Raw genomic sequence first — 21,974 nt, 5'->3', positions numbered from 1 at the left:
GGAGAGTGGGCTGTTCAGCTTCTGAACAGGAGAAAAGTAATATGTTACTGGCAGAAAGCTGCTCTGAGATGTAAACATGCGTGAAGAACATAAGAACATAAGAATTTGCTAGGCGCAAGAAGACTAAGGTCCATGCATTTCACCTTCCACCATCTTGGCAGTTGTATGACATGTCATATCCCAAGCTATATATTGTATCCCGAGATATTATTTCCTAACAGAAATCGATCTAATTTGTAAGAATTGCTCAGTAAATGCACCTTGTTGTTCTGTGTGTTATGTGTGCTGCCTTTCCGTAATTTAGTCGTGGATCCGGCAAAAACACGATGGGTCGAATGACCTCCTTCTGTGCTGTATAATTTTATGATATGAGAATGTAAAGAGTCAGCACATGTCCTGTATGTACCTACAAAGAGAAGAGAAACTAGTCACTTAAGAGCCTCCATGGAGTACTAATGTTGACATCACTGTCAATGAGCTACGGGGCAGGATTCCTGATCGCTAACTATGTTGCAGCTGTACTGGTGTAAACTTTGGGCAAAGGCTGGATTGATCTCGGCTGTGATGCCTTTAGAAGCTCAATAACCTCTGGACTCTCACAGTGCAGGTCTATAATGAATAGACCAGTGCCTCTTTTGAACTGCTCGCACAGCATGAGCCAACTTCTTCAGAAACACATGGGAGAGAAGGTTAAGTAGCTGCTCCTAAAGGACAGAGGAGCTTTCTGCCAATGGCAATGGGAAGTGCAAATGCCACCAAAAAAACTTTTTAATGGATTAATAACACTAAACATTTTGCTTGCCCCCAGGTAATTTGTTTTCTTTTGCTGTTCTCCAAGCTCCAACGGTGTGACCACCAGAGCTCAGGAGTTACTGTCCAACCCACAGTTTTCCACTGTTCTTCTATTGAGTTGCTTCCAGCAGAGAAGGATCCAAATAAAAACTGAGCCTCATCCCCATTGCTGTTCACACACATCCCATTGCTACCCACCCACACCACATTGCTACCCACCCACACCCAATTGCTACCGGCCCACACCCCATTGCTGCCCACACACACCCCATTGCTACCTGCCCACACCCCATTGCTACCCATCCACAGCCCCATTGCTACCCGCCCACAGCCCCATTGCTACCCACCCACACCCCATTGCTGCCTGCCCACACCCCAATTGCCCGTCCACACCCCCATTGCCCGCCCACAGCCTTAATTGCTGGCGCATTTGTCTACAAAATTCAGTCACTGACTTTACAGTAAATCCTCTGAAGTGGTTTCAGACGTCCTCCTAACTTAAAAGGCACTATATCAAATGTGAGGATTATTATTATTATCACTATATCAAATGTGAGGATAACATTGGATTAGAATTCCCATGGACTTGCGTAAAGTATTTCCAGAAGGATATCCAGTTTGCGGGAATAAGAAATTCTACCGCAAACTGGACATCTGTAGGTCAACTGACAATAATGCTGTCTCTTTAAATGACAGAATAAATCTGTGCAGGTGACGAGAAAGCGAACAAATGTCCTTTTGAACTATTTGTAATATATCACTATTCAGTTCCCAATGACTGCATGTTCTGATGTGTTTTCACTTGTTCTGACTGCAGGTATGCGACTGGTGCAAGCACATCCGACACACAAAAGAGTACCTGGACTTTGGAGATGGGGAACGGCGGCTACAATTCTGCAGTGCAAAATGCCTCAATCAGTACAAAATGGACATTTTTTACAAAGAGACACAGGCCAACCTTCCTGCTGGCTTGTGCAGCAATGTGCACCCTCCAGTAGAAAGCAAATCAGACAATACAGGCGTGCAACTACTGACCCCAGAGTCTTGGAACATGCCACTGAAAGGACATGATGCTAGGAGAAAAGCCCCATCTCCTGTGGCACCTTCCGCGCAGACTCAAGTCACAGTCCCCTCGGCTTCTGCTGCCGTCTCCCCATCTGATCCTGCCAGTAGCTCTGCTGCCAAACTTTCCACTCCACTCTGCAAGCCAGCTTCTGTGAACGGAAGTCCAAATATTGCACTAATGCAGCTCCAACAACCAGCCAACATTGTGCCTCCAGTGGGTGTCCCTTCAGGGAGCCCCCCCATGGTAATGACAAATCGAGGGCCTGTACCTCTGCCAATATTTATGGAGCAGCAGATGATGCACCAAATCCGTCCACCATTTATCCGAGGACCTCATGCTTCTAGTCCCAATAGTCCTCTGTCGAACCACATGATCCCAGGGCTTGGTCCCCCAGGAGGACCTCGAACTATTGGTCCTAATTCTAGTCCCATGCATAGGCCAATGCTCTCACCACACTTACACCCTCCATCAACACCCTCCCTACCAGGGAATCATCAAGGGTTACTTCCCCCTGGAGCACAGCTGCCTAATGTTCCCTTTCCACCCATAAATATGATGCCAAATGGCCACATGCATATGCCGCATCTTTTAAATTTTGGCGTGCCATCACTTGCCCCCTTGGTTCCTCCTCCAACGCTTCTAGTGCCCTACCCTGTTATTGTTCCACTGCCTGTACCTATTCCGATCCCCATTCCCATTCCACACATGTTCGATTCCAAGTCTACCAATGGCTTTTCCAGCAATGCTGACAGCCGCATTCCAAACACATTGAACGATGGAGATGAAACAAAAGAGCCAAGCGCTTCTTTAACATCCGATAAGGGGCAGCACCGACATTCAAAACCTAATGAAGTCTCTGCTAACTGCTTAGGCCATTCTTTGAACCAGCTAGCCGCACTTCTCGACACCAGCAGGGGCGAGGTTGTTGATCTAACCGTCAAGCCTAATGGTCCAATTAAGAGTGATTTTACTTACTCCAATGCAGTAAACTTTCCACAAGATGAAGTCATAGACTTGACTGTTAGTCATAGAAGCAGATTTAATCACATCGCTCACAGGCCTTTACATCCACCTGTGAAAGTCGAAAATGAAGGCAGCAGTGTTGTAGATTTGACTGTTTCTATTCCGGACAAACGGAACTGTAATGACTGTAGGGATTTTCCTAGTTTGAACCTTGTTGAATCAAAGGTGTTAGCTTGTAGTGACTCTTCCCACTGTGGCACTGCCCAGGTAAACTCTGGAAGCTCAGATGTTGATTCCAGTCTAACGCCTTGTAATCTGGTTATGAACGGCACAAAGAGTATGGACAATTCCACCTGCTCCGACGACGCATCAGACCAGCCGCAGCAACAGCTACAGGACGAGCAGCAGCAACAGGAGGAGACCGCAGTCAACGAGCTGGAATCAGTCAAAGAGAACTGCACATCAAACTGTCAGCTGGAGTTAGAGGCAGGTAAGAAGGCCTCAATTGAATCACCCCTGGGTGGGGTGGACAAGCAGGATGTAAATCATAATCCTGCAGATGAGGACCATGCATATGCCTTGAGAGTAGTACCCAAGACGGGCTGCCTGATTCAGCCTGTGCCAAAACTGACTGAAAAGACTGCCATAGCACCCTGCATAACCTCAACGTCAATACTCAACACAGGGCCTGAGGACATTGAACCGCCATTGAAACGCAGATGTCTTCGGATTCGAAACCAGAACAAGTAAAGGTTTGTTTTGAAATGCGTTTACCAAAACCGCAAGGCAGCATATTTAGAGTAAACAACGAAGGGGACTCCAGAAAGACATTTCTGACCGTTAAGACGGCAAAGCATTTCAAACTCACTTATAATAATACATAACAAATTGATTTTTGGGGTTGAGGAGTGTTTAACCCTTTCAACGCCTAACATTTCTCCCCTGGTGAGGCTTTAACCATTCAAACTGGTAGTTGTGTCCAGCACTGATCAGGTAGATGGCTGATATGCAGATGACTGGGATCGTGGTACACTGACACTGCTCTCTCATGCTTGCTGATTCTGGGTACATCAATCACTCACAAGTACAGCATGAAATTCTCAACTTTTAAATTGTTACTCTCTAAAAACTATCTCTTCAAACATGGCACGGTATGAAACGTTTTTCTATAAAAGCATGAAATAACATAATAGCGTATTCTATCATTCAGGAGCTTTCTAACATGTCTTCATTCTGATAAGAGCACAGACGTACCCTTGAAAGTTGGTGACTGCTATATGTGCACTTTATAATATTCGAGTTGAAAATTATTTTTCTCAATGTGATTTGATTTTGGAGCAAGGTGAAGACTAATCTGGATGCTTGTGGCAAGGATAGTAATGAGTGGTTCATTGTGACACCTTTAAGCACTAAAAACCCACAACCTGCAAGCAAGATATTATTATTATTATTATTGAATGTTTACTACTTGAAATGGGTTGATGGGTGTCACTCTTTTGAGTTTGTTGGGAAACTCTGTATCCCAGCCTCATAGAAAGATTCCCTTTCTTCCCATTTAATTTCTTTTAAAGGAAACTGGGGAGTCTGAAGTATTTTGGTCACCCTCCTACCCTTACCTTCCCCGTCCTCAGCCTCTCCTGATCCCAACAACCAGCTCAGGTGCAGATCCCTGACTGTCCAGCGCCTCGGGACGTCCTCCTGACGTGAAAGACGCTATATAAATGTAATTTGTTATTGTTGTATTTAGTATATCAGCTTTGATTAACAGCTGTAAAATGCGTCGGAGAACATCTCATTCCTCCACATACACCCCCAGCACTGGGAAACTATAAACAAAGGTCATGGTTACAATACTTTCTTTGTTTTAGAATATAAACACGTTGTTGACATCCAATGTGATTGAGCAATACAAAAGCTGCACTGAGAGCACTCAGCTCCTGTTAACCCTGAGCCAAAGCCCCAACAGGTAGGGTGGTCCTCACTGGAGAAGCAGCAGGAAAGCTTGCCAGACAGATATTAGTGGCAAGCTAATGCAGGTTTAGCTGGTTAATTTCCAATGGTGTCCCAGCGCATACTCTGGGGTCCCCAAACCTTGGCTCCTGCCAACCTTTGCCTAATACTTTCCGAAATTGGGTAAGCGGAATGCGTCCAGGGAAAGAATTCTCATTCCATTCCAGACACGGAAATATCCATGTGTGGGTGATAGACAGATCTGTTTGGTGTGGATACCCTTAAGCATGGTGATGGGTTTCTGCATGTACCAACCACCTGACTGACTGAAAAATAGAGTATTGTACAGCATTAGTCGAAATTTGGGACCATCCTAAGGAATCGCAGTGACTGTTTGCTGTCCTGTATTTTCCTGTGTTCCTAAGTTTAGCCTCAAAATATCGTTTTTATTTCTTGGCTTCCAATACAGTGTCAATGTTAACGTTATTTTGCTCTCTGCACTCTCGTCATCAATTTATTTAGGAGCAATAAAAGCTGCCTTTATTAGGCTGTTCAGCTTTTTCTTTTACACTCACATTTCCTGGACTATGTGGTTGCAAGAGATCCTGAAAGCGCCTGTCTTTCACAGTCATTCTGATGTTCAGTCGAAAATTGTTCTGCGCAGGAGGTCCATGTCTGAGATTCAGCTGCAGCATGTGGTTGCTTTCACTCTGGCAGCTTTCCACATGCTGCTCAGTGCTGGCCAGCAGTTACATTTAATCACACTCACCTACATTAACTCTTTCAGTGCTGAGTTTCCAGATAACGTTTCTCCAGTAATGCAGTGCGGTGTGTGCAAACTATTTGTGTCAGTTTTGTTATCAAAAGCAGTGTTTACTTGCTGGAGTTAATAACTTTTCATCTTATTATTATTTATTTATTATTTTATCTTCACAATGTGTAATTTATTTAAATATGTTTAAATTCCACCTTAAATCCCACCTCTTCAACCAGGCCTATAGTCACCTCCTCCTTATCCCCTGCTTGGCTTCCAACCCTGCCACTGTGAAGCAATAATCCTAGGCGATGTCCTACATAAATGTAAATTGTTGGTGTGTATTTAATTCTCAAAATGTTAGTAATTTCAGTTTAAATTATCTGAAAGTTGATACTTACGGAAAAAATAATTGGATAAGTAGTTTCTGCTTTGAGAACAGTATTGCGGGAGCAGAGTGAGAGAGATCAAAGACCAAATGACTTAGAAGTTGCTAAAACTGGCAGTGGACAGTTGAGCTGTTTTGTTGTCTATTAAGCGAAGGAAGCGAGAGTAGAAACCTAGAAATGTTTAGCACAGAAGGAGGCTATTTGGACCACTGTCTGTGCCTGCCATCTGATTCTCTTTATGTAAGAAGTCGCTCTCTTTACATAAAACATAGAGAAGCAGTGAAGGTATTGAGGTGGTTTCTTGTTTGACTGAAGACCAAAGGGTCTCTTTGCAGAAAGCTTTTCCCTCTGGAAGTGCTCTGAGACCCTACCTGCATGGAGGTATACCCTACTCGCTATATAACTGCAAGTTATTGTGATGGTCTGAGTATCAAACCACAGAAATTTACAGGACAGAAAAAGGCCATTCAGCCCATCACCATCACCTCTCTGCTGGTTCTTTGAAAAGAACATTCCATTCAGTCCCATTTACCTGCCTTTGCCCTATATCCTTGCATGAGTAACCTATATGAGGTGAAAGTCATGAAAAGGTAGGTCTTACGGGGGACTGTGCAAGCAGTAAACATTATGAGGCAAATTATCTTTTATTGTGGAATATGTTATTGCTTTTGTTATTGCTTCGACCCCACATCCTTGCCAACGTCTGCCTTTCCCCACCACAGCAACGTTGCCGGGCTATGCCACTCATCCCTCAGGCCGCCAAAACGCTCACCCACGCTTTAATCACATCTTGGCTCGACTATGCCAACTCCGTTTGACTGCCTTCTCAACTCTTCCCTCCACAAGCTGCAGATCATCCAGAACTCTGCATCTCATGTCCTTTCCCGCACCAGGCTCCGTGACCCCATCACCCCCACCCTCGCCCGGCTTCACTGGGCCCCCATCCCTCAGAGGATAGAATTCAAAATCCTTGTTCTCGCCTTCAAGGCTCTCCATGGCCTTGCCCTTCCCTACCTCTGTGACCTGTTGGCCCCATATCAACCTGTAGGATCCTTCCGTTCAGCAGGCTCTGTCCTGCTCCGAGTCCTCCACCTGACCTCCCCACCATCAGCGGTCGGCCTTCAGCTTTTCTGCCCCCACCCTTATGGAACTCCATCCCACATTCCCTTCGCCTCGCTCTCTTCTTCAAGGCATGTCTCAAAACCCTCCTCTTCGACCGAGCCTTTGGCTACCCTCCTAGCCTCCCTGCCCTCTACCCTCTCCGATCCCGACCCCCAGCTCGGGTCCAAATCCCTGACTGTTCAGCGCCTTAGGACATCCTCCCGACATGAAAGGTGTGAAACAAATGTAATTTTCTATTGTATATGTGCTTAAGGAGCCATTTAATGTTAATCCCTTTGCTCAGCAAATGCTGGCCTGCTTCATGTGCCCCACCCTATCACTCCATGATTGTCGTGCTTTCAGCCATTCTGTCTCCCTATGACATGGGTTGGCATTTTATGGATCCCAAACACCATTTCTAACAGGGCTTCACTGCAAGACTCTGAGATCCTATCCTGCATGAAGGGCACTACATAAATGCGAGTTACGTTGCACTGTATTTGGAACTCTGAGTAGTTTACTTTGGAGACCCTTTAAGCATTGTGATGGGTTTCTATCAGATGCCTAGCTGACCAGAAAAAGTGTCATGGGATCTTTAATGTCGACCTGAAGAATATGCAGATAAGAATTCAGTTAAAGTCTCATCTGGGGGATTGCATTTCTGACAATGCAGTACTCCCTCTGTATAATCCAGAATATGGATCCAGAACAAGGGTTAACCAACTGAGCCAGGCAGAAACTTGGTAAAATATAGAAGTTTATTGTGGATTTCTGTAGAGGAAACAGCAGAAAGAAACAGCCTTTAAGAAATGAGCCAGGGATAGAGGGAGGGCATCTCTTGAACTGAACACATGCGATTTGCGTTTATTTAAATCAACTATTCGACTGTAACTGTTACAAGTAAAGAAGCCAAATCTGGAAACTGTGTGCAGAGAGTCAGTGAATCCATCAGAACCCACAGAATGAGCATCTTAAGTTCAGCTGACTCAGCTTCAAACATAAGAGCTTATTGTCACTGTAAAGTTGAGTTAAGCAGGCAGTTGTAATCTTCCTGTGCTCACCGTGGGATCGAAATTCCGTGCTGAACGTTAGTTATCTAAATGAAGACGGCTAACACAATTTGGGGATTTATTCGGAAATCAAGTGTTGATTGTAACCCTAAATACCGGTGAGGGTTTTTGTGCTTATATATTGAAGGTACGGTTATCTTATGCGAACTACTAAAAAGATCTTAGTTTTGCACAAGATTAGGGTGAATTGTCCACCCTAGCCTTGAAAGAAACTTTGTCATGCAAGGCTTTTGGTAGGAGGAGGATGTGAACAAGCTAACTTTCTCCTGGATCTCTTTCATTTCCATTTCTTCTTTGGTGTCGTCGGCATCGTCATCTTCCTACTCTCCTTGGGGAGTGAAGCCACTGACATCCTCCTCGAGGGTGTCGCTCCTGTTTCTGTCTGCGCTGATGTGTGGGTGAAAGAGTTTTTCCCAAGTAAATGATGGCAGAAAGTCTGACAGAAACAAATGAGAAGCAAATGGATAAGTGTAATCCAAAGCGCTATCAATGGAGCTACATCATTATGGGAATAAAGGTACAGGTCCACAACTTCAAACTAAAAACTTCATTACTAACCATTTATAACTATTGAGTTGGTGATAGCTTTCTTCCTCTCTCTTTGGGGATATCAATGAAGTCAGATTTCCTCCATTGTCATCAGCATCTGTGGGGGCCCTCAGCCTCTCTCACCCCCCCGTCCACCTCTAACCCCCTTCGCGTTGGCTATAGTTGTACAGAATAGTCTTCTGAGAATAACTCATGCACATTCATTAATTTTTCTGTTGTGCTGGTTCCCAGTTTTTAACACATGGAAGATGTGGAGGATTGTGAGATGAGATTAAGATAACATCCAAGGCTATGAATGTGTATATGTTTTAAAACAATGGCCTAAACATCAGTACATTTTGTCCATCTTACCTTTAGACTAGCTTTCAGCTCACTGATGCCATCCTCATCCTCAGATGGGACAACTTAGAGCCACTGAAGAATTGACCAGTGGCTCCAAGCATGACCTCCAGCATTTTATTCTTTCACTCCTTCGTCTGCACTGGGCTACACTGCCAGGACCACTTGTCCCTGGACCTCAGTCTCTTCCTCACTCTCTATACTTTCTGCTGGAGATTATAATTGTGCATCTATTTCCATTTAATTAATTTTGAATTTATAGTGTATGCACATAAGAACAACATGTCCAAGTGGCAATTATCACTTTGTTTTGCTTGTTGAACAGAGGTCAAAGCCTTTTCTGAAAATGGCTTCTGACTAGCTACAATTCAGCCGTACATATTGACCCTGTCAGAGACTAACACTGAAAAAGGAGAATTTTGATGTGCTCACATTCTTTCCCCAAAAAAATGTCCAAATAATTTTACCATATAGTTACCAGAAGTGTTGTATGGCTACTGGAATTTCGCCTCCCAAATGTGCAACATTGGTCTCAAAAAGTGATATTCCCAAATCAGAATTGTTCTGTTAATTACAACTTCCAGTTTGTAAAACTCGATTGAGAGTTTTGTTGCCCACATTGTGGAGAATTGTGAGATGAGATTAAGATAACATCCAAGGCTATGAATGAATGTCAGGGCTGCTTTATGTACAGTACGTTGGGGATATTCAGTGTATCAGAAAAGCAAGATTGCATTAACCCAGTTATCACTGATAAATAATGTGCAGTAGTAATTTCTGAATGTGAATGAGGCCACGCTGAAAGTGCAGTGGGCCTGAAGGCAATTGACAGAAAGCTGTGAAATATCGTCACACACTACAACAAATGAAATAATTCCATGTTTAGTCTTTTAAACCTTTGAGACAGAAAGTGGGAATTAATCTTGTTTGACAGATGTTGAACAGTGATGCAATCTAGATGAGTTATTTCAAGGCAGGATTTGTGCAGTTTGTGATTTGATCTACTGTCTTTTTGTAGTTTAAGCTGTTAGAATGAGTTTCACACTCAGCAGGGATCAGCAACAGCAGCTCTGGGATAAAAGGAAGTACATTACCCACGAATTTCTGTATTCCCATGGCATTATTCAATAGAGAATAAAGTTTCTCCCAATGTCCTAGCCAATCCTCCAGACAAAATTGGTCATTCACTTCATGGCTGTTTGTGTGACATTGCTGTGTGCCAACTGGCTGCTACATTTGCCTATAAATCCATAGACACACAATTTTGCAGAAACTTTATGAAAGGCTTTGAGACATCCACAATATTATAGGCTGTATTAACGAAACAATTATTATATTATTACAACAGCAATAATTGAACAGCAGTAATTCACACCATTAGTGGATATTGTGTTTCCCACATTGGTGGTTTATGTGAAAGCCCCAGCCACCCATTTCCCAACCATGCCTAGATCTATAATGCCAACTTCCACCCATCCACAATTCACAAGTTTCCAATTGGCAGGTGTTAATGTTCAGGAGGTAAGAGCCTTCAGTATGGGAGCTCCCGGTATCATCAAACCATGCATCCAGAAGCATGGCAAGAAAAGCAGTAACCAGCCAAGCAAAGAACCAAGCAGGATGTAAGGATTACAATCAAGAAGAAGATAAAGAGACCATCATGCTACTTGCAGTGCTGACAAATCGGGAATCGCGATAGAGCAACCTTTAGTCCTCGTGAGTCTGGGGGACTGGCAATGAAACTGGTGAGTCTTCTTTTCTTTGCCACATTTGCCCTTATCTTAACTGATATGAAGCTTGGGCAACAATAACACTGTAGTTGAGAAACATCCCATGACAATTGCTTGCTTTCGATATAACCACTTGTACCCAAACATTGTCTGTCCCCTCTGAATTATTAATTCTGTTAATAATTACTATACAAATTAGTTATTAATATTAATAGCTGCCTTTTATTTTCTCTCCGCAGAAAAAATTGACCACCCCAATGACTGAGCACACCTGCGCATGATACTACATCGCTGGAGCCTCTCACACTCATTATTAGGGGTCACTTTTTACCAGGCTCTGATAAAGACCTGTATATGTAGCTAGTTGACTCTTCCCCATGTGGAGGAATTACACTAGGTCTCTTTGGGGCTAAGTCAGTTCCAAGACGACTTGTCTGACAACAGAATATCGGAATCGAGCCAGCCCTCTGTGGCAGACTTGTTAGGCTAGTTCCTGAGCCAGGCAGCTTCGCAGTATTCCAGGGCACCGTTGATGACAGCCCAGCCAGCCTGACTCATAGGCAGGAGTCGAAGGAGCAGATCAGTTACTGGGAGCAAGGAATCTTCCCACTCAGCTCCTGTCAAACACTACACACCAAAGCCCTTACGGGTAAGGTGGTCCTAGCTGGACAAGCAGCAGGAAAACCTGCCAGACATGCTATCAATGGTAGGCTATGCAGATTTATCTGGTACCTAGCACTGCATCCTTGCCAACATGTACCTAAATTGTTTGTGGGAAACTGCTGCGCACAAATTGGCTGCCGCAATCACCCACAAAATAAACTTTGCAGTAAATACTGTGTAGCTCTTTGAGATGTCCTCCCAAACGTAAAAGGCACTATATCAAATGCAAGGATTATTAGTATAAATATAATAATTATTATAAATATAATAATACTTACATTTGATATAGCGCCTTATCACATCTTCGAGACGTCTCAAAGCGCTTCAGAGAATATACAGTAAAGTGAATTGACTGTATATTTTGTGGGTGAAATGTGGCAGCCAATTACGCACAGCAGTGTCTCACAAACAGTTATGAATTGAGTGACCAAATTATTGTTTTTTTAAGGGATTATTACCCTGGAAAAGCGATCCACCAATTGACTAATAACCGGGTTCCTACTTACTGCTAGATAAACAGAGCCATGTGGGTAAGGAAACTTGCCCAATGTTTCGCCCTGCCCGGAATCGAATCCAGGTCCTCTTGCTTGCGAGGCGAGTGCTCTAACCACTGGGGTACATGATTCCACATTGTCTGGGTTTGCGTAATCAGTGCGACTCTGCGGTAAAGTACATGTGCCATACTAGACAAGCAGTTAACTGCACATATGTGGAACTCTCAGTAGTTTGGTTTGGAGACTTCGTAATCCTTAAGCCTAGTGGACACTAAAGATCCCTTAGCACTATTCAAAAATAGAAGGGAGTTTCTCCTAGTGTCCTGGCTAATGTTCCCCCAACTAAAAAAAATAATTTAGCTTCGTGGCTGTGCACAAATTGGCTGCCCCATATACCCACAACACACAGCCACTACGTTTTAGGATGTCCCTCCAACATCAAAGGCTCTATACCAAATGTAAGGATTATTCAAATTATAATTATTATTCATTCATAAAAATAATTATAAATTTACCATTGTAGATATATCAAATGTAGGAACGATGATGATGGTTATTATTAATATTATATTATTAGTCATCAATTCATCCTTATAAGATGGAAGTAGGAATTGACGAAGAGATGTTCTTTGGTGGTGCAACTTTCTCCAGTTATGTTTGCATGATGCAAAGTAGTGAATATGATCGACTCGAAGCTACGAAGTGGAATAACTATTAAAGTTAAGTGTTGTGACTTGAATTAAAGTGTAGTTTTCTATCTGTATTTCATTCAAATCACAAAAACACCCAAAGTATTGACCTTACTGTGATGTAAACAATGTCTCTCCCAAATATGTTATAATTTCCATTAAAATAGTGTTATTATAAATAAATGCGTTGTACTGCTCTGCACTTCAAAAAAAAACTACTTTATGAGCTATTTTCAACTTTACAACCAACATTGAAATGTAAAACCTATTTTGCATGAAAAAATCGCTTCTCTATACATTAATACCAGATGCCTTTCAATGAATTGAAGGCAGTAATCCTATTGAAGGGGTTCCAATGACAAATGCAAAGCACTCAGACTTTGTACACATGGTTTCTGATGCCATCTGAACCCCTTGATTGGATTACTGTCTGTTAATTTACCAGGAGGCGTCCAGTATCCTCAGTGCTGAAAACAAGCCCTGTGCTGTACTGTCCAGCAGCTATAATGTGTTAGCAGTTTCCCAACATCAATAAGATGCAAAAGTGTTCTTATTTATTTAAATTCATTTTGATCAGTAAAAGTCTGCGAACTTTATGTATGACTTGTGGCTTTAACTGAGTTAGGTGCACATCTGCGTGCATGTGCTATAGGAGTCCTGTAGCTCAGTAGTTAGAGCACTTGTCTCGCAAGCGAGAGACCTGGGTTCAATTCCTGGCAGGGCGAACCTTGGGCAAGTTTCCTTACTCCACATGCCTGATAATAATCCCTCAAGAAAAAAAAGTACAATAATAATTTGGTCACTCAATCCACAACTGTTTGTGAGACTGTGCACAATTGGCTGCTGCGTTTTGCCCACAAAATATACAATCAATTCACATTACAGTATATTCTATGATGCACTTTGAGATGTCTAGAAGACGTGAAAAGCATTATATCAAATGCAAGGTTATTATATATTTTATTTATGTGTATGGACTAATACTATTTATCTTTCTCGTGTCTCCTTCCTAACCCACACTGCAGTAGGTAGAGTTCAAGAGTAGTTCTTTCTACCGTGTCTTAACGCTTTCCCCAATTAGCTAAGGGCCCCCTAATGGTTTAAAGAGTTTATTCAGTGAGTAGCTGAACCATACAAACTGGGAGTCTCAGGTTTGATTTCATGGATTATGGTGATTTAATTGATCTAATATGGGTTGGGGGGGGGGGGGGTCGGGGGTGGCAGGACTTGAAGTACCCAACTACCCATTAAGCTAATGGGGGGAGGGAGGGATAAATCAACCACGGTTTCCACTCCAGATAACTTTTCAACAGTGGAAATCAGCCCAAGTTTGGTTCCACTCTGTTCCTGATAACTATGTATTTGTGTGTGAAGAATATCAGGCTGAGCTGCAGTTTCCCCCATCCCCAGGGTTTGAATAGCCAGTTGTCTCTAACTGTTGAGCATCACGTCTGAAAAATGACCACTTGGTGGAATCATTGGGGATCCAAGACCATGGTTCCTTGCTCCAGAAGATGGGAACAAGTCAAAATCCTCTGTTGAGACATGGGAGAAACTTTTTTTTAAAAAAGCTACATGATTGTAGAGGGTATGTTCTGGTCAGCCATGTAACAGGTGATTGCTGCCAAAAGCAAGATCACAATTGTGCTAAGATGGGTGAGCTCCACTGTGACCAGCAGTGAGATACAGACACTCTTTCTGCTTCAGAATCTTACCTTGCCAATTGAGATATGTATCATATCACACCTCAGCCTGGATGCAAGCCATTTAGCCTTTGCAACTCATTTTCAACTTCAGTTTTATAGTGTTTATTTAGTAGTTTTAATGGATTTAGAAAGTTCGCTGAAACTGCAAACCTGCATTTCCAATTGTGACAGTATAACAGTGAAACCATAATTTCTTTCTTCTGTATTTCTCTACTTCAATACTCTAAGGTCCACTAATGGTCTGGAGTTAGATATGATGCACATTGTATCTCCTGAGGTGGGGGATGCTGAACAGCTCACAAAGCAGTTATTGTGCAAACATGAAATACTGTTATACCACTTGCATGAATAGGTTTGTGTTAGTGATGTGAATCGTTGCATACTGCATTCAGACATCTGGGCCAAGGATGATTTCCTAAATCCTTGGTTCCCAGAAAGCCTCAGACAATGCTTTGAGAACTATATTTAATGTTTTAATCGTTTGTCACAGTGGCTAGTGTAAACTCCTGCCTTTACAGCACGTTAGCACAATGCATTTAAATGCTTTAAAAGTTAACCATTTAGGGAGTACAGGGTAGAAATTTCCCAATTAGTGGTAGTTACGACATTCTCATTTGATGTTTGGTGAGCAAAAAAAACACAGGGCGATAGATAGTGTATGCTTTTTACTCCAGTAAACGTCGGTGTTGAATGCTATATCTGCTTTCTCCGCATGTTATTTACCAATCATAACTGAATGAGGCATTCAAGAACCTGAGACTCTTATCTGCTGAGAAAGAGACTACACTCGGCCACTAACATCCATTTTGTTCCTTAGAGCTTACCCAGAGCATCCATTTGTTCCTTGAGCCAGTGAGATCCTTACAGCACTCTGAAATGTCAGTGTTTATTGGAGTATCAGAAGCAAAGTGAAACCATATAACGTTGGATTACATAAACTGTTAAAGTAAAAAAACAGGCCATTCAGCCCAAATTAATTAGAGGAACAGGCAGAAGTGTCACAGACATGATGGGCTGAATGGCCCACTTCTGTGCAGAAAATTTCTATGTGACTACGTTTCTAGCCTGTGCTGATGTTTAAATTTCACATGAGCCTCCTCTCCTGATCTTCTCTCCATTTCCATACCTTCATTGGGAACCCCATTATAACCTTGCAATTGAAATCCACCATGTTGTTGATCAGCATGTGACAGACATAGTGTCTCACAGGAACATCAGTGCACATGTTTTTAATCTCAGTTACACCAGGACAATTTCAGAATTATATTAACATCACATTAGTTAGACTTAGGAATATTTCTTATTCTTGTTGAGAAAATATTTTTTGTAATATCTAACCTGATAGATTATCTGTGCTGCATATCACTAATGACAGGACCTTAGTAAAATAGTGGCATTTAGATGTGTAACTTACCTTTTTTAGTGTTTAACAAAGTGTGTCACAGGTAAGGAAGGCATTGTTACATTGCTTTACATAAGATATTACTTTGTTTGAAAACTGGCTTTCGATGACTGTTATTAATCTTCTTTGCACTTTTTCCCTTTTGAACACTTACTTTTTTCTGAGCTGTCTTTGCATGTATATTACCTATTGTAAAATCATTCTGTTTCTCCTTTAGATTTGTGATGGTGAGTATTGTGATATAGAAGTTGAAGCATGCTTCAGTCCATAGAGCAATTACCTGTTTTCCGCACTATTCTGATTAAAATTCAGAAGTTCTTATGCATATTGAAGTTGATCCTGTCTACTAGACAAAAGTCTACAAATTTCAATGAACTCAGACTTGTTTTTAGGTTTTATGATGTTCAAGAAGAAGTGAGAGCTTTAATTTGCAAGTTGTGTAAATTATGTATAATGCAATCGTACAGAGGGAATTGCAGGAACCCTCAATTATGTAACTAGCAATCGATGAATAGGATTCAAAAATCAGCAGTAATTTCCTCTGGTTCACCAGCATTTATACATGGTGTCCATAGTTCCCCTGGTCCTGGAAGAGGCCCCCTCATTTGAGCTAATTTCCCCCCCCAGCCCACCAGTGTCTAGAACTAAATTAATATATATTTAACCATATACTTAAGACAATCATTATGCTAAGCTTTTATATTACTAAAAGTAGCAAAAACCATTAAAAAGATAGGAGTTTCTTTCTCATTGGGCGTATCAGTGCAAAACTCAATATAATCTAATTGTTTGTGATTGATTCTAAAATATCACTTGCACAGGGCAAAACCAAAAGATTTGTATCGACATGGTCGACCCGAGCTTGTTCTTTATAATAGTGACACGGCCGGTGTGCGCTTCTACAACATTTGTTACTGCGATCAAACACAAAATCAAATACAGAACTAATAAGTACAGAAATCCTGACAGTTGATTGACAAGCCTGAGTGGTTTGATAATCAATCCATTTTGCGAATTAAACATCAATTTCTGTTTCTGCTTTACCATCCCCTTGCTCATGGTCATCGATCGGGGCGTGGTGGCGGCAATATATACAAGGTAATAATATAATAATCCTTGCATTTGATATAGCACTTTTCACGTCTTTGAGACATATATATTAATTAATGAATTAAAAGTTAATTAAAAATGTATATATTAAACGCTCTGGGACGCTGCCCAGTGTGAGGGGCACTATATAAATACAAGCTGTTGTAGCAAAAAATGATGTAAATAAAACAAAAAAATTGTCCCCCTAAAGAGTTTCTCTTCTTTCACCTTCCCCCTCTCCCCCATGATCACCAGTGGTTTACACGACTTGCAAATTAGTCCCCAGGATTGACAATGGTTCTTGTGTAATGTGAACAGATGCCACACAGTGGAGATACATCACTGCACTAACCAAGTGAACAGTGGCTATTACACCACTGACTAAAGCTTGTGCTCCTCTCAAATATTGGCTCCTCTGTTATGGGGATACATTTTCTATAGCATGCACCAACGAAAGCTGATACTGAGGTGAACATACAAAGTTCCCTACCCGACTTAGCGCCCAGCTTTTGCCTTGAGATATATTTTTTACTTAGTCTGATAAACAGCATCAACTCCAATTCTTGTGTTTGCGAGTTGTGAGGCTTCACAGGTCTGTTAGTGGTTATCGTCAATCAGCTCAAACATCTTGCTCTCGTCGGCCTAAAAAAGAACCAGAGATAGTTTACCCACAGCTCTGTTCTGTTTGCAGGAATCTCGGTTGACAGTCCTCTGACCTGCCTGGAGAAATGGAGCAGTGCAGTCAAGTTCCCCTCCACCAGGAGCTCTCCAGAGAGCGGCCCAGACCGCCAAGCTGCCAGCCACCTGACCTCGCACAGGAAGCGGCACTACCTACAGTGTTCTGAGTTGAAAGAAACAACGTGGAACAATTCAGTTCAGCAGCAAACCGAGCCCCCTGTCTCGTCCTCAGACTAGAGGAGCAAGGGCAGGGTTTACAGCCGTCAGAACAAGAGTGTGGCATTCCTCTTTCAGGCTATTTTTTCTTGTGACTTTGAACAATTCTCGGAATGACCTGTTTGGGGCCTATTTTGTTCTCTCCACCCCTCTTACCCTTTGCTGTTTTCCTATTAAGTATATGGACCAATTTCGCAAAGCTCTTTTTGAATCCCTCCCCCCCACTCCCACCCCCCCCCCCACCCCCCTCTCCCCATTGCTGAGGTCACTCTGAATAATTGGATTACAGAGCATACTGTACTGAGAGGATGTGAGGATGGAAGAGCTGTGTTTACTGCTGCCCTGGCTTGTTCAAGGACCTGCTCTCTACCTTGCTCAAGCGCTTGGAACCTCAACTGATGTGCACAAAGCAGAATCTTCTCGTGTGAGCGAACAGAGACAGATGGTTGTTGATTAACTGTCTTCTCAGAATTAGCGACAGACTTTAGGGTCAACATTGAAAGCTTCTTTATCTTTTTATTTCTATTGTACGTTCTCTTTCCCTCACCCACCCCCACCAGCCCTCATTACTCCTGCCTTTAGCCACTTATGCCAAGAGAGGGATTAAATATGTTTTTCAGTGTTACGCACTTTTCTGACCCTTGGTTTTATTTTGACTGGTGTGAGAAGCTGAACGAGGAGGTGTTTTTTTTAAACTGTGGCTGCTAACTTCTATGCCAAGAGGACCTTACAATTGTTCAGTATTGTGGGGTTTTCCCTTCAGACTCTTCTCCTCCTGCCCCCAGTGGCTTCCCCTGGAGAAGCATTGAATTGAAGACGAAAGGTGAAACGTAGCCTGCGATGGGAGGAAGGATTTGTCAGGTGCCATTGATCGACTGAGATGAAATTTCAGCCCCAGTTGGTTGGAGGAAGCTGATCAGACAATCTGCCCGCACACACAGCCCCCTTCCTGGTCAGTGCAGCGGCCTCGACAAACCAACGAAAACATCGGAAAAACAAGGAGAGGGAGAATGAGCCTGTGATTTTTTTTATTTATGAGTTTGCTTTCTCCCGTCTGAGCTGAAGAGAAATGTGCAATTTAATCCTCAGATGCTGGGTGGAGGAAACAGGGTAGGATGTACTTGTCTGCACTACTATAAGTCCCAAGCCAAGAACCTGCGGGCACTGTCCTTGCAGGACAGGGTTCTTAGGTGTCCATTATTTGCATGGTTATTTAAGTTGTGCAATCAACATTTGTTTCAATGTTTTATGTGAGAATTTTCTTTTTGAAAATCAGATAAAATGATGCCATCAATTGTTTTCTTTGTCTAATTGTAGTTAGCATCAGTGTAATATCACCTCTCCAATGTAATTAACAAAACAATAAATTCATGTCTACCATGATCACACACGTTGTGCCTGGCCCTTGGGGAGAGCCTTAACCTGGGAGTGAAATATAGCAATGAGGAGGCCCCCAAAGCCAGTTCTGTTCTCTTGACAGATGCCAACCTGTGCTTATAAAGCATGTGATACCCAGGCCACATATTGGGAGAGTGCGGAGGGGGTAAGGCAGTGGGGAGGGAGGGATAATAGAATGGACACAGCGAGATGCAACCTGAGACCTACTAGGAAATATTGATCTTTCACAAGAGTTTTGTTTCATGAATGTATAATTCAGTTTTTAACCTTTTTTTTAAGTCTAATTGTTACATGTTTTTATCCATCTCTTTTTTAAAGTGCGGATCCATCAGTGGGTTTTATTTCTCTGGGTGTAACTTTTCAGAAATGTTCTATAGCTGGAGAGCGGCGGGGCTGATGTCATCGGATCGGGTGACCAAAAGATGAAAAGGGATTGCAAATCTGAGCTGTGAGACCAGACAATACCCAGGCCCCACTACTGTCTCCCCCCTACTTCGCCCTAGCCCCCTCACACCCATTCTCTTCGTGTTTCTCTGATTCTTGGACTCAGACAGCAAGAAGGTTTCAAGGATGCAGGAGTGGAAAGGTATATCTCCCGATGACAGAACACCATGTATTCTGAATGCAAGGGTGTATGGACTTGCGGAAAGAAAAGTGTTTGTCTGTCTCTGTCTGCTTTTGAGTTGTAATGTGAACCCGGGTTGCAGATCACAGATCGTTGAGTCAGAGATTTGGTGTTGAAATTTGAGTTGATGGTGATGGTGGACAAGGTTTCTTATGCCAAGAGAGGGATTAAATATCAGACTAATTTATTTTCAACCATCTCTCCCCCCCTCCACCCCCTCCAACTTTGTCTTCCATACCTCTCCGCCCTCCATTTTATAAAAAAATATACCACTGGACTCTTTGAGCAATATTGCAGTGCCAGCACCAAGCTACTTTATATTGCTAAGTAGATAAGGCCCATCAAGCAGTGTTTCCTGGAAGCATGGGATTTAAACTGCAATTAAATCAAAGTCCCAGTGTAACTGGAATACTGGTAGGGAGGTTCACTGATGGACTGATTAGCACAGAATGGAGCAGAAAAATCCTCTCAAATTAGTTAGGATGATCAAGTTTTTTTAAAAACATCCACAGGGACTATACTTTGCATCAAAACTGGCAGGAAATTGAGGGGGTTTAAATGTTTTTTTTAAAAAGCCTTGAGTAAATTTTGTGAAAATCAGTAAAAGACCTGCCACTGCTTGACATTTTGTTCCCGTGTTAAAGGAAGACAGAGGACACCACAACATGATTCATACAACTCCAAACAGATCCTCCATCACTCTCACATCACTGCCGACAAAGCCAGCGATTCTGGCACTAAGTAACATACTTGTAGGTCAAGAGCGCCTCCAGAACCATACAATACAAATTTAAATTTATATAGCACTTTTCATATCGAGAGGACGTCCCCAGGTGCATGTAATGTACATACTGAGGACAGGTCATCTGTACACCACCAGAGAGTTCAGAGGTCACTTATGAGAGAACAACTTGCAGCTGATTGTACTACAAGTATATCTCGGAAACAAACGGGTCGTTTTGATTTTCTTCCCAGGAAAAACATTTTATCAACAGACTTTCATCGATTTCCACCCCCCCCCCCGGGTATTTATGGAAATAATTAATAATTGGTAACAAATCTGACTTTTGAAGATCACCTTAGATTATTAAATTAAAGTTTCTAAGATTATTCAAACAAAGGAACAGAAGGGCCAGTTTTTAAACCCATTACTAAGGTGAACAATGCTGACACCCTTTTGAGTTTTGTGGTAGGGAATCCAGTGTCTGATAATAATTTGTATTTGATATTGCGCTTTTGACATCTCAAAACGCTTCACAGAATATATTGTAAAATGGATTGACAATATTTGTGGGCGAAACACGGCAGACAATTGCGCACAGCAGTGTCCCACAAACAGTCGTGGATTGAGTGACCAAATTGTTATTGTATTTTTTTTGAGAGATTATCATCCCCAGATAAGCGATCCACCAATCGACTAATAATCGGGTTCCTACTTACTGCTAGGTAAACAGGTGTGTGGAGTAAGGAAACTTGCTCAACATTTCGCCCTGCCGGGAACAGAACCCAGATCTCTCGCTTACAAGGCGAGTGCTCTAACCACTGAGCTACAGGACTCCACATCTTGCATTTATTTGTAGGTTATTTGCACCAGTGAGTAATAGGCTTACACAACAGGGCAGGTGTGGGGAAAAGAAGATTTAATGACTGAGATCAACGTTCAATAATTTGATTTAATTTTGTAAGAAATGTTTTCAATTCGATTCTCCTGGCCCAATGGATGAAGGCGTCACCCAGTGCAGCACAAACCCATAAGGAGCAGAAGGTCTCAGGTTAAAACTCTTGCCCTGTGCTGAGTTCTCAATGCTGCGAGATGCTATCCTGCATGAAGGGCGCTGTTTAAATGCAAGTTGTTCTTGTTGAGTTGGCTGATCTGAGTCATGGCAACAATTGAGATATATAATTAGATACAGAGTCCCTGGGAACTACATTCAGAGAGGGAAGAATCAGCCAGGGTCCTTGCTGGATGTTGTTGATCCAGGACCATCAGGCGATGACTGGGACAGGATCTGCTGTGATGTGCCTTCCCCCGCCCCCACCCTTCGTAATTCCACAGTTAATGGGGTTGAAAAAGTGGTCAATCAGCATAAAATACACATTACTGGAGCCTCAAGCCAGAAAAAGACCTTAATACGAACTGAGTGAGGTTTATTGAGGGAAATGAACGGATGCCACTCTGACTCAGGAATCTTTTTGCTCAAATCCAAGTTTTCCTTTTAACCATTTAAAAAAATATTTTATTTGTAATTGCGGTTTCTGGAGCTGGCGTGTTGTGATGTGATAAGGGATATTGCAGTGTAAAAATATTTTG

The 21,974-nt window shown here is 42.4% G+C and overlaps 1 protein-coding gene across 1 annotated transcript in view; it reads left to right on the top strand.

Annotated features, from left to right (window-relative positions):
• LOC103189819 (sine oculis-binding protein homolog) overlaps positions 1-17,873 on the top strand; it is an 84,310-nt gene extending 66,437 nt beyond the window's left edge. Inside the window, exons 8-9 of the mRNA XM_007910343.2 lie at positions 1,610-3,573; positions 17,438-17,873. Of these exons, the coding sequence (XP_007908534.2) occupies positions 1,610-3,571 (1,962 nt within the window). The 3' untranslated portion in view covers positions 3,572-3,573; positions 17,438-17,873. The remainder of the gene's footprint in view (positions 1-1,609; positions 3,574-17,437) is intronic.
• Positions 17,874-21,974: the final 4,101 nt, after the last annotated feature.

This window comes from Callorhinchus milii, unplaced genomic scaffold (genome assembly GCF_018977255.1).
Source record: "Callorhinchus milii isolate IMCB2004 unplaced genomic scaffold, IMCB_Cmil_1.0 Scaffold3, whole genome shotgun sequence".
Lineage (NCBI taxonomy): Eukaryota > Metazoa > Chordata > Chondrichthyes > Chimaeriformes > Callorhinchidae > Callorhinchus > Callorhinchus milii.
Note: the sequence above shows the minus strand (reverse complement) of the source record. Positions and strands in the feature narration are given on the sequence as shown.